The sequence below is a fragment of the Oncorhynchus tshawytscha genome, linkage group LG08 (assembly GCF_018296145.1).
Source record: "Oncorhynchus tshawytscha isolate Ot180627B linkage group LG08, Otsh_v2.0, whole genome shotgun sequence".
NCBI lineage: Eukaryota > Metazoa > Chordata > Actinopteri > Salmoniformes > Salmonidae > Oncorhynchus > Oncorhynchus tshawytscha.
Genome location: NC_056436.1, coordinates 21,013,155 through 21,025,722, shown reverse-complemented (window position 1 = coordinate 21,025,722; position 12,568 = coordinate 21,013,155). Strand labels below are relative to the sequence as shown.

Sequence of the window (12,568 nt, the reverse complement as noted above, 5' to 3'; positions counted from 1 at the left end):
AATCCTGTCCTTGAGCTGGGCGTACTCCTCCTGACTCTGTGTGATGAATTCCAGCTCTGCCTGACAGCTCAGACATAATCCCCTGGTTACAGGGGGTAAAGAGGCCAGAGGTAAAAAATTAATTCAATTTTCCAGCCATCTAGATTTATTTTAGAAGTATAGAAGTAGCCTATGAAGTGCTGATTAAAAATGTGAATTCATTAGGTCTAATGGTTTAATGAAGAGGAGAATGTTTATGTCGTTACCTGGGGTCTACGGTGGACCAGCTTCCACTCCACTTCTGGTCTAGAAGATTGGCAGAAGAGAGGAAGATATCATCATCAAACTAAAATAGGCACAACCCATGCTTTGTCCCAATAATATTGTGTGATTGTATGCCTATTCAGTAACCTATACTCAGGACTTACCTCTCAAACCAAGCTTTGATATCTTTATCCAAAGTCTCCATGGGATAGGTTGTCTGATAGGTTGTCTGGTTGTCTCTATATGAAGCAGGATGGACTGCAGCCCGTCCCCATGGCCCTGATGAAAGAGGCCACACTGGAATAGGGCCTGCCATGTCTCCTGGTTGGGAATGAGGCCCTTCTCCAACAGTTCGGCATACAGGGCCCCGGCAGTGGCACCGTCACCATGCAGTACTGCGCCATGATGGCATCGCCATACTTACGCGGTGATGGCCCTCTTGATGGGTGTGATAGCGCCTCCTTCCAGCGTTCTGATCGGCTGAAGTCCTTTATGAGCATTGATGCCATCATCGTCAAAGCGATGGGGGGTTCGGTGAAGTCAATTTGAGTCACTCCCATTCTGAGGCAGTGAGAGGGTGGTCTGGGGGTTCCACTCTCTTATTCTTTCTGGGGAAGTCTGGTTCAGGGAGGAAGAACCAGACTTCTTATTTTATTCCGCCTCAGCCCTCTTCTTTTGGTATTCAGTCAGGGAGGGGAGGACGGCAGGAAGGGACAGAAGAGAGGAGGCTATTTTTACAAGATTAAGGGTGGGACACAGCCTGTTGAATAAGTCCTTAAATGTGATAGGAAAGCATCCAACAGGAAAGTGTGATTATTGCCAGGAAACAGAGATGGTGGAGCATGTATTGCTACAGTGTGGGCAGATCAAGTATGAGGGAGAATTTTAATTATTTTATTTTATTTAACCCTTATTTATCTAGGCAAGTCAGTTAAGAACACGTTCTTATTTACAATGATGGCCTTCCCCTGCCAAACCCGGACGACGCTGGGACAATTGTGACTCCCAATCACGGTCGGTTGTGATACAGCCTGGAATCGAACCAGGGTCTGTAGTGACACTGGAGAAGGGGATACAGGAAATTAGTTGAAAGAGTATATTGATTAGAACGTCATTAGATATAGTCTCAAATATTTTATATATTTTAAGAGCAATGGGGCAGGTAGAATTTTGTTTCTCCGTCTCTGGTCTACACCCCCAGTACAGTAGGTGGCGGTAATGCACCATAACATTGGATGCCAAGCGCCGATAAACCCCACCGAATAAGAAGAAGTCGCTAGCCGACCAATCCCAAGCGAGCTAACGATTGTTTAGACATTTCAGAGAAGCTGAAAAAATAAGTTATCATAACATTCATTAGCTTGTTTTCATGTTATTAGGAATAAACAGAAGTTAAAATGTCAAACGAGACGGTAGTACACTGGAAGGAACTTTTGAAAAGAAGATTGGCATCCTCCAAGAAAGGTTTTCTACGTCCATAGCTAGATCTGTTGTGTTTATTTAGATTGCAAGTTAGCTAGCTAACGTTAGGCTCATTTCAGCTAGCTAGTCCTATTTATGAATAGCTAGTTAGCTACTTATTTATTTTCGTGTTTAGAAAAACTAGATAACTAGCAATCTACCCACTCAATTATTGAACATTCACAAAGCCTTGTTGTGTCAACGTGTATCCATTTCTGTTCAGATGAGAGGACTGAGGAGGAGAAGAAAGCAGAGGAGACAGCACTCTTCACTAAATACTACACAGAGTGGAGGGGTGGAGGCAACAGAGAGAACTACAGGAACATTCCACGCTTCTACTACAGGGCAATTGAACATTCTGACAAACATTCTAGCTAACTAATCAGATAATTTTTGGGGGGTGTTTTGACATCTTTATAGCAATTGTGATATTCACAACGTGTCACTTTAAAAGAAATGTTAGGGTCATTTAGCAGACGCTCTTCTTCAGAGCGACTTACAGAATCAGTGCATACATTTCCCCCGTGGGAATGGAATCCACAACCCTGGAGTTGCAAAGCACCAAGCTCTACCAACTGAGCCAAACAGGACTGAAGTGCTTTTGTGAGGGGCTGAAAGGATCATGGTTTCTGAAGTCTTATATATCTGTGTGATCCCTATAGCTTCCTGCAGAGGATGAAGTTCTCCTGCAGAAGCTGCGAGAGGAGTCCAGAGCCGTCTTTCTGCAGAGGAAGAGCCGGGAGCTTCTGGACAATGAGGAGTTACAGGTGAGACTGACATCTGGTTCGATCAAACAACTATTTAGTGAAATAGAAAGATTTACAAGCACTGGAATCTGGTAAGTCCATGGCACTATTAAAGTAATCAAACCTAATTATTTAACCTACACCTTCTTTCTGTTATATAGAATCTGTGGTTTCTGCTGGACAAACATCAAGTGCCACCCATGACAGGAGAGGAGGCAATGATAAGCTATGACAGTTTTCTGAAGGTTGGAGAAAAAGCAGGAGTTAAGTGCAAGTGAGTACTCGGCATATTACGTTTTGGAGCCACACATTTTGTGCTAATCACTTGAGCAGAATTAACACTTTACATTCATATTAGCCCAAAAGCATGTTTTTAGCTGGTGTGAAAAGGCAACATGAATACCATAATGAGACATACTGTATGTGTAAACTAGGGGTGGATTTATTAGTCGTAGCAAAACGTTTTGCACCGTAGTAATTTTTATTTTGTAAATCTGCTCCAAAGTATTCCCACGAATAATAGAGAGTTACAGGATATGTGATTGTATACAAATGTAAGCAAGGTTTGAAAATATTTTGCTTTAGTCTAATATTATATTAGTTTCTTGTTGTAAATTTGCAGTCTACAAATGATTTGTAATTATGTTTCTGCCCACTTACCATCTGCTCAAGAAAACATTTGCCTGCAACTGAATCTAGTTGATGATCCCTGGTTTAGAGTAAATGTTTCCGTTGTAAAATGTGTTTTTTTTTGCAGTGTAAAACGTTTTGCAATGGTGAGCAACTAATGAATACACCCCAGGACTATGTGTGTCACAAGCATATGGAAAACTAAGCTCATTAACCATTTTTGACGTATCTTGGAATGGAACGTAGAATTCTTCTAACTGTTTTTTTTGTCCTGCCTTTCGCTCCTAGGCAGTTCTTCACTGCCAGGGTGTATGCCAAACTTCTCCACAATGATCCATATGGCAGGATATCAATTATGCAGTTCTTTAACTATGTCATGAGAAAAGGTCAGTTTCTTATCCATGTCTCCTATTGTCTTGCATCCATAACTTAGGTCCAACAAATTTGGCCAGACAACTTTTTCAGTCAGAGCATCTGGATAATGGAACACCCTGCCAACCAAGAGAGTGCAGTACCTTTACTAGCATCAAAGCAAACATGAAAAAGTGGCGAAAGACAAACCAGTCATGTGAAAATTAATACATTCCTACACTTAAGATGTCAGATACCTTTAAACAAAATATTATCATTATATTATCTATTATTGTATATTAGTGTTATATTGCTGTTTTCTGCCTAGGGACTACAGAAGAAAATTATCACATAAAATGTGCTATCTAACTAAGTCTGGTGTAATGGCATGTTATACATCAGGGATGGGCAACTTTGATGGGGTGGGAGCCACAAAAAATCGGAACTCATCATGAGGGCCGCAGTGGCTTGTGGGTCTGCGAACCCACATCCATACTTTTTGAGGGCCCTAAGTGAAAATGTGTTGAGTTTGGTGGGAAAGTGAAGTTGGTATTTTGTAACAGTGTTCGATAAGTGCCTTGTCCTGATTTTGATATTGATGTCTCTTCTTCCAGTGTGGCTTCACCAGACGAGGATAGGACTGAGTCTCTATGACGTGGCTGGACAGGGCTACCTCCGTGAGTCTGTAAGCACTCTCACTACTTTACTTTTACACCAAAATCTTGTGTTGGTGGCTCCTTAGTGAAATAGGGATATTCCTTCCCTCCCTACTTTCTCATGATTCCTATTGAGGCCCATTTGTGCTTTTCAGAGATGTGAAAGATGATATTTACTATGACCATGATGCAGGAATCACCCTCCTGTGAAGCATCTCTGGTTACAGGATGGTGTTCTTCTCTGTGACATGTTCTTCTCAGTGACCCTTTTGCCTTTGGTTAACCAACCAATGGTGTTTTTTTGTTAATTTATTTGTGTTTGTAACTGATTTTTTAAAACTTAATTTGTACATAATGTTGCCGCTACCATCTCTTATCAGGACTGCAATTACTCACCACGGACTGACAGAATCCTTTTTTCCTTTTAACGAGTCAGATGAGATCGACACGAACGATATAATACTTTCTCTGGAACAGGCCCAGATCCCCGTGATTTGCATGAAGAGGAGGCGGCGAAAAAGAGGCCAGAGGCTGGGCTGCCTTCTGAGAATTTGTAGGCGATTGAATAAACCCCCACTTCCTTCCATTCTGCTAGCAAACGTGCAATCTTTGGTGAATAAAATTGATGACCTACGCGCAGATTTAAACTACCAACAGGACATTCAAAACTGTAAAATCTTATGCTTCATGGAGTCGTGGCTGAATGACGACACTATCAACATACAGTTGTCTGGTTATACGCTTGCTCGCCTTATCTCATGATAAGCTGTAGACCACACTATCTACCTAGAGAGTTTTCATCTGTATTTTTTGTAGCTGTTTACATACCACCACAGTCAGAAGCTGAGCTTTATTCCACCATAAGCAAACAAGAAAATGCTCACCCAGAGGCGGCGCTCCCAGTAGCCAGGGACATTAATGCAGGGAAACTTAAATCCGTTTTACCAAATTTCTATCAGCATGTTAAATCTGGACCACATTTACTCCACACACAGAGATGCATACCAAGCTGTCCCTCGCCCTCCATTTGGCAAATCTGACCATAATTCTATCTTCTAAAAATTTAAGCAGGAAGCACTAGTGACTAGATCAATAAAAAAAGTGGTCAGAGGAAGCCCTGGAACAGACTGGAATATGTTCTGGGATTCCTCTGATGGCATTGAGTAGTACACCACATCAGTCATTGGCTTCATCAATAAGTGCATTGATGATGTCGTCCCAACAGTGACCTTACATACATACCCAATCTAGAAGCCATGGATTACAGGCAACATCCTCACTGAATTAAAGGGTAGAGCTGCCCCTTTCAAGGAGCTCTCTAACCCGGAAGCTTATAAGAAATCCCGCTATGCCCTCCGACGAACCATCAAACTGGCAAAGCGTCAATAAATAATAACTCTATAACTATAATAACTCTAACTCTAATAACTCTATTGCACTCCACCCTGCCCTTTCCCACCTGGACAAAAGGAACACCTATGTGAGAATGCTATTCATTGACTACAGCTCAGCGTTCAACACCATAGTGCCCTCAAAGCTCATCAATAAGCTAAGGACCCTGGGACTAAACACCTCTCTCTGCAACTGGATCCTGGACTTCCTGATGGGCCGCCCCCAGGTGGTAAGGGTAAGTAACAACACATCCACCACGCTGATCCTCAACACAGGGGCTCCTCAGGGGTGCATGCTCAGTCACCTCCTGTACTCATGACTGTGTGGCCAGGCACGACTTCAACACCATCATTAAGTTTGCCAATGATTACCGCCAACGACGAGACAGGCTATAGGGAGGAGGTCAGAGACCTTGCCGTGTGGTGCCAGGACAACAACCTCTCCCTCAATGTGATCAAGACAAAGGAAATAATTGTGGACTACAGGAAAAAGAGGACCAAGCATGCCCCCATTCTCACCGATGGGGTTGCAGTGGAGCAGTTTGAGAGCTTCAAGTTCCTTGGTGTCCACATCACCAACAAACTAACATGGTCTAAGCACACCAAGACAATCGTGAAGAGGTCACGACAAAACCTATTCCCCCTCAGGAGACTGAAAAGATTTGGCATGGGTCCTCAGATCCTCAAAAGGTTCAACAGCTGCACCATCGAGAGCATCCTGACTGCTTGTATCACTGCCTGGTATGGCAACTGCTCTGCCTCCGACCACATGTGACTAATAAAATTTAATTTAATTTGTTCTTTCCAGCAAAGCGACAAATATTATGACTTTTGGGGTGTAAATGGTCCAAGTTGCCCCAGATTCACTATAGGTTGAACATCAGACTGTTTAGAATTCAGATTTGACTTATTGTTGAGATGATATGTGTGTGTTTTGTAATGTAATAGGACTTGGAAAACTACATTTTAGAGCTGATTCCCACACTCCCTCAGCTGGATGGCCTGGAGAAGTCCTTCTATTCCTTCTATGTCTGCACCGCTGTCCGCAAGTTTTTCTTCTTCCTGGATCCCCTACGGACTGGTTTGTTACTTATGATAACTAACCAAAAATATATTTGTCAAATGTGCACATTTCTGTAAGATTCCTATAACTCCTTTGTCATGCCTATAACTTGTTTGTCACTGCCTGCTCTGACAAAATAACATCTTGTTCCATTTATTCATGTTTATTCTCAGGGAAAATTAAGATTCAAGACATCTTGGCCTGCAGCTTTTTGGATGATCTACTCGAGCTGAGAGATGAGGAGCTTTCCAAGGAGAGTCAGGAATCCAACTGGTTCTCTGCACCCTCTGCTCTTAGAGTTTATGGTATGTAGCAGCTATTTGATTTAAAAAAATGCCTCAGACATTAGGCTAATCTGAAGCCAGTAACACCTGAATGTTCAAATTAAAAAGAGATTCTAGATGATCTTTGTCCTTGCCCTCTTGGTAAGATGGTCGATCATGTGTTCCCTTTTGTAGGTCAGTACCTGAATCTTGACAAGGACCACAACGGCATGCTCAGTAAGGAGGAGCTGTCTCGCTACGGCACTGGCACTCTGACCAGCATATTTCTGGACCGCGTGTACCAGGAGTGCCTCACCTACGACGGAGAGATGGTAAGAACCTTGCCTGCTGTTCTGACCTATTTTACTATACATGTGCGCACTTAGAATAGATGATTGATGTCGGTGTGTTGCAAAGACTCTCCTTGCAGGTTTATAGCTCTTTATTTGTCTAAATTTAAAATAGTTTAACCAAATACAATGACTTTGAATTGTACGAAACCATCTAAAACACACTTACTCAGAATTGCTCAGATTCCACATGGCATAAGACCATTATCACATAGTCATTCTAAGATTTTATCAAAGGACACAGTAAGTGCGAAATGTGTTATGACCTGATTTGATGCTTAATCTGGTCTTGACTCTGTGTCTCACAGGACTATAAGACGTACCTGGACTTTGTCCTGGCTCTGGAGAACAGGAAGGAGCCTGCAGCGCTGCAGTACATCTTCAAGCTGCTGGACATGGAGAATAAGGGCTACCTCAACGTCTTCGCACTCAACTACTTCTTCAGGGTGAGACATCAGAGGGATAAATAGAGACAGCAGAGTAGACAGTGGGACCTCTCCATCTGAAATCCTGCCCACTGAATAAAAAGTGTTGTCATGGGCCTCCCGAGTGGCGCAGCAGTCTAAGGCACTGCATGGCAGTGCTGAGGTATCACTACAGACTCGGGTTCGATCCCAGGCTGTATCACAGTCGGCAGTGCCCGGGAGACCCATGAGGCTGCGCACAATTGGCCCAGCGTCATCCGGGTTATGGGAGGGTTTGTCGGGCCGGGATGTCCTTGTCTCATCGTGCTCTAGCGACTCCTTGTGGTGGGCCGGGCTTGGCAGGGTCGTGTTTCGGAGGACGCATGGCTCTCGACCTTCGCATCTCCCAAGTCTATAGAGGAGTTGAAGCGCTGACACAAGACTGTAACTACCAATTGGATACCACGAAATTGGGGAGAAAACAAAAAATATATATCAATTATCAACTTTTTTTGTGAACAATTATTATTTATTAAGTCACTTTATCAAAACAATCAATGAGAATAATAATAATTGATCTACATCTGAAAACTGTTGTAATCATGTATTTTTGCTTCATGTATTTTCCACCAGGCCATTCAGGAGCAGATGAAAATCCATGGCCAGGAGTCGGTGTCCTTCCAGGATGTCAAGGTAAATGGACTTTGTCCCGTTACCGTATTCACCATGGAGGAAGTAACTCTGAAGTATACTACTGGTTACTGTAAATCAGCTTAAAGTATCCATTTCCTTCAGAAATATTGTGTGGTTACACCATGCAAATTGATTTTGTCCACCCACACCAAATGTGATCACAACTCGCAGGTTGAAATATCACAACAAACTCTGAAGCAATTATATTAATTTGAAGAGAGGTCAAAAAGTATGAAAAATGTATGGCAATTTAGCTAGCTAGCTTGCAGTTGCTAGCAAATTTGTCCAATTTAGCAAGCTTGCTGTTGTTAGCTCATTTGTCCTGGGATATAAACGTTGAGTTGTTATTTTACCTGAAATACACAAGGTCATCTACTCCAACAATTAATCCACACATAAAACGGTCAACTGAATCATTTCTAGTCATCTCTCCTCCTTCCAGGGTATTTCTTCTTTGGACTTTATATGGCGATTGGCATCTAGCTTTCATAATAAGGTGTATTACCACAACTGACCCACCAACCTCAGTTCATCTTTCAATTACCCACGTGGGTATAACCAAGGAGATGGCACATGGGTATATGCTTCTATAAACCAATGAGGAGATGGGAGAGGCAGGAATTGCACTGCTTTTAGTGTCACAAATAGAACTGACTTCTATTTTAGCGCTTGGCAACGCAGATGCTCGGTGGCGTGCACGAGCAGTGTGGGTGAAATTATTGAATAACATGCGTGTCCATTTATTTTGGAACGCACACGACGTGATTGTTCTGGTCAGCATGTTAGTGTGGGCATCAAGCATTTGTAGAAGGTATTGTGCTCAGTAGGTATTCAGTGTTTCCCCAAGCTCTATTCTGTTTGTTTATACAAATTTTACATTGATGCAAATTTGTCATGCCATAAAATCGAAGTTCCCTGATGCTTTTTACAGTCTCAAACTGCATTCTCATTTGTACTAGTAGGGATTTTGTTTTTAAAACTGGAATCTTTAATGGTGATACGTCCGTTTGCAATATTACAAGAAGTTACTGCAAAGAACAGTTTTTTCCCTCGGACGTCATTGCATGCGTGATAGAACAGCAGCATATCTTCTGACATTTCTTTTACCATGATGTGTGATGCTCCCCAGCTCTGCTTCAACAAAACAAAAACTGCTGTGGGGCAGACAGTGGCGCTGTTTTCCCCACTGTGGATTCCATCTTTAATAATGATTTCAATAATTAAGTCAAATGATTTTAATAAGTCGTTTTTAAAAAAGTTGCAATGTTGTGCCTTCAGGATGAGATCTTTGACATGGTGAAGCCAAAGGATCCCTACAAGATCACGCTGCAGGATCTAGTGAACAGCAGCCAAGGAGACACAGTAACCAGCATCCTCATTGATCTCAACGGATTCTGGACTTATGAAAACAGGGAAGTTCTGGTTGCTAATGACAACGACAGCAACACAGCTGACCTTGACGATACATGAATCTTCAGTCAAACTGGGGACTACTAGACTCAGCAAGAAGAAGATAAATGTTATGGTAAAGATTCTAGACACACTCACTGGAACTCAGTTGTTTCAAAAATAACTTGTCAAGACTTCGAAATACAACAGTTGTATGACCTGTTTAAATGTTTATTAATGTAGTGTACATACTATAGAAAATGAAAATACTATGTATTTTACTCTAAAAATGACTATAAAAAGCCTTCAAATTAAACTGTTTTTCCATTAACACATAAAATGATTTTACATAATTATGTTGGCCTTTCAGTTTTTCTTTCCTTGGGTAAAGGTGTGTAGTGTGAATACCGTAGGATGGGAAAATATTTTCCTTATACAACCAGCCCTACTAAAGTGGCATTTCATATTATTTGGGGACTGAAAAGTAGTTATCTTGACAATACTGCTGTTCAAAAGAAAAGCAGCAGATATTTTTTAAACATGTTTCGCTTTACCTTGGGCTTCCTTCTCAAGCCTTATACACACACTCAGAAGGGATCATGGCAGATCAACTTCAGCAAAGCTATTTCTAAATGTATGGTTCTGGACAATAGTAATGATTGAAGTGTGAGCACAGATGCCAACAAACAACTGGAGGACAGTTCTCAACATCATTTTGATGACCTTTCTGAAAAGTACTGGAGAACTAGTCATAGTAAAACAATAAGATTTTTGTGGGTATTTTAAGGGGAAAATTGTCACAGTTGACAATTAATATAAAAAACAATTTCCAACTGAAATAAATAAACTATTCCAATAACATTATGCACCTCTGGAATGGTTTTAGAAAGGTCACTTATCTCGCTGCTAACTTATTGTATAACAATGTTATTAAGTACCTGAAAAAATGTATCAGATCTCTTAAACCCGCAAATAGTTAAAATCAGCATCATATCTATAATGTGTGTGCTCATTCACTGACGCACAGCAATGTTCATTGCACACAAAAGTTAATGCATATTGACAACGCAGCAACTAAAAAAGATGTATTCTGTCTCATGTCTGACTTATTAATAGAACATGATCAATATGATACAAAAATAAGAACTACACTATAGCAAAAATGCTGAGGCTACATCGTGAAATGTGAAGATGTCCATTTAATTGAACTGTTAGGTGGGGATGGGGGCAGGGAATCTGTTGGCATCAGATGTGGCATCTTGATCCAGCTCAAAGGTGACGTTGACGAAGGAGGCTTTACCCTCCGGCTGCTCCATGGCTGGCTGCTGCATCTCCTGTTCACGCTCCTCCTCAAAACGACGCTCTGCCTCCTCAGACAGCCGGTTCTCCTCCTCCTCCTCCTCCTCCTGTCAGTCACAACATGAATGAGGAGCAGGGATACTAAACTACACCTTGGAGTAGTAACAAGTAGTGAAAATAGTGGTAACACATAAGTAGTAATTAAGCATTCCAAGGTCTGCCAGTAGATGCTTCCCCATTGACAAGACAACGTACCTCCTTTTTCATTCTGTAGTACTCGTCGATAGCATACTGGTACTTAGGTGACGTAATGCCAAACAATGAGGCCATTCTCTCCCCAAGATAGTCACAAACTGAAAGCACATGGCAGAGGCACAGTATTACCAAGACACAAAACATTACATTTATATAGGATATATTTTGACACTCATATGTGTGTATCTTTAATACTACATTTACCTGAAATAGTGGAGGTTGCCACTCTCCACATGTGAAACAAAAAATATGGACCCCAAGTCAACCTGGACTATAACAAAATTATGACACAATAAGAAAAAGTTAACAAAACGCAGGAATATTTCATTCTATTCAAGCTCATGTCATGGAGTAAAGTCCAATTTGAATTTATAAGGACATAGAAACTAACAGGGTCAGCTGAGGTCTTAACAGCTATAGAAGCTTGCACTTCCTCCTCTTCTTCTTCATCTGTGCTGTATTCCTCCATGGTCTCTCCACTGGCAAAGTAAATTGTTCTTCGGGGCACCTTCTGCTTCTTCATCCCTATGTCTCCCAGCTCCACACTCTCAAACTCCTTCACCATATTGGAGCTCTGTCAATCATCATCACCAACAAAAACAGTATATTCTCAAAACATGTCTGGTTACAGCTGGTAGAAACAGGATTTTACTATCATGTTAGCGCTAGAAAACTTAGCAGCTACATTATAGGGCTGTTTACATTTGTCTCACGTTATTTTGAGGTTAGTAAATCACCATTTGAATGAAAACATTCCAACAGGTTTTTCAAGCAGTTTCTGTGAGTGATTGATTCATAGCCAGCTTTGTCTGTGTTATAATTGTGAACAAATAACCTACAGAATGCACATATTTATTCATGTTCGAGATAGCTAGATATATAGCTAGCTGCTGATGCTACAAGGAAGTATTAACGTTAGATCGCTAGCTAAAACAAACACAACACACAATGTTTTGTTATTGGCTAAACTCATGAGAACAGGTCTAAAATTGTAATTATGACACAATCGCACCTTTTCAGCGTCCATAGCTTTCCCCAAAGAGATGTTGACATTAGTGAGATATAGCGACAGCTCTGCCATCTCACTTCTCTCTCAAATTTCGGAAGTGACGTAGATAGGGGTTTGGCCATAGAGATCCTATTAAATTACAAGACGGATTTTTCATAAACCCTCAAAGATCCAGAATGGAAACAATGGCAGCCACCTTGGTCAGGGAGAAATCCAAAACCTGTCGAATTGGAATGAATGGCAGTAAAGGCATAGGTGATGCATTTCCTGCTTTTACTTACACAGGACAATAAATGTAACGCATAAGTAAGTTACCAGGGGGCAGGGCTACCGACGTTAAAACGAATCTGAAGAGGGGGCTGGCT

The 12,568-nt window shown here is 41.5% G+C and overlaps 2 protein-coding genes across 2 annotated transcripts; one reads left to right on the top strand and one right to left on the bottom strand.

Moving 5' to 3' along the window:
- The first annotated feature begins 1,512 nt into the window (after window positions 1-1,512).
- Window positions 1,513-9,996, top strand: ppp2r3c (protein phosphatase 2, regulatory subunit B'', gamma). The gene is made up of 12 exons (XM_024430317.2): window positions 1,513-1,707; window positions 1,928-2,049; window positions 2,367-2,471; window positions 2,612-2,724; window positions 3,369-3,466; window positions 4,046-4,116; window positions 6,427-6,559; window positions 6,715-6,846; window positions 7,000-7,136; window positions 7,463-7,600; window positions 8,192-8,251; window positions 9,530-9,996. Exons 1-12 carry the CDS (start codon window positions 1,641-1,643, stop codon window positions 9,719-9,721), a joined length of 1,368 nt encoding a protein of 455 aa, XP_024286085.1. The 5' UTR covers window positions 1,513-1,640; the 3' UTR covers window positions 9,722-9,996.
- fam177a1 (family with sequence similarity 177 member A1) lies at window positions 9,854-12,341 on the bottom strand. Its single transcript, XM_024430318.2, has 5 exons — window positions 12,207-12,341; window positions 11,586-11,768; window positions 11,399-11,465; window positions 11,195-11,292; window positions 9,854-11,046 (listed from the first exon to the last, which is right to left on the bottom strand). The coding sequence occupies exons 1-5, from the start codon at window positions 12,273-12,275 to the stop codon at window positions 10,852-10,854; spliced, it is 612 nt and encodes a 203-aa protein (XP_024286086.1). The 5' UTR covers window positions 12,276-12,341; the 3' UTR covers window positions 9,854-10,851.
- Between the last annotated feature and the right edge of the window lie 227 nt (window positions 12,342-12,568).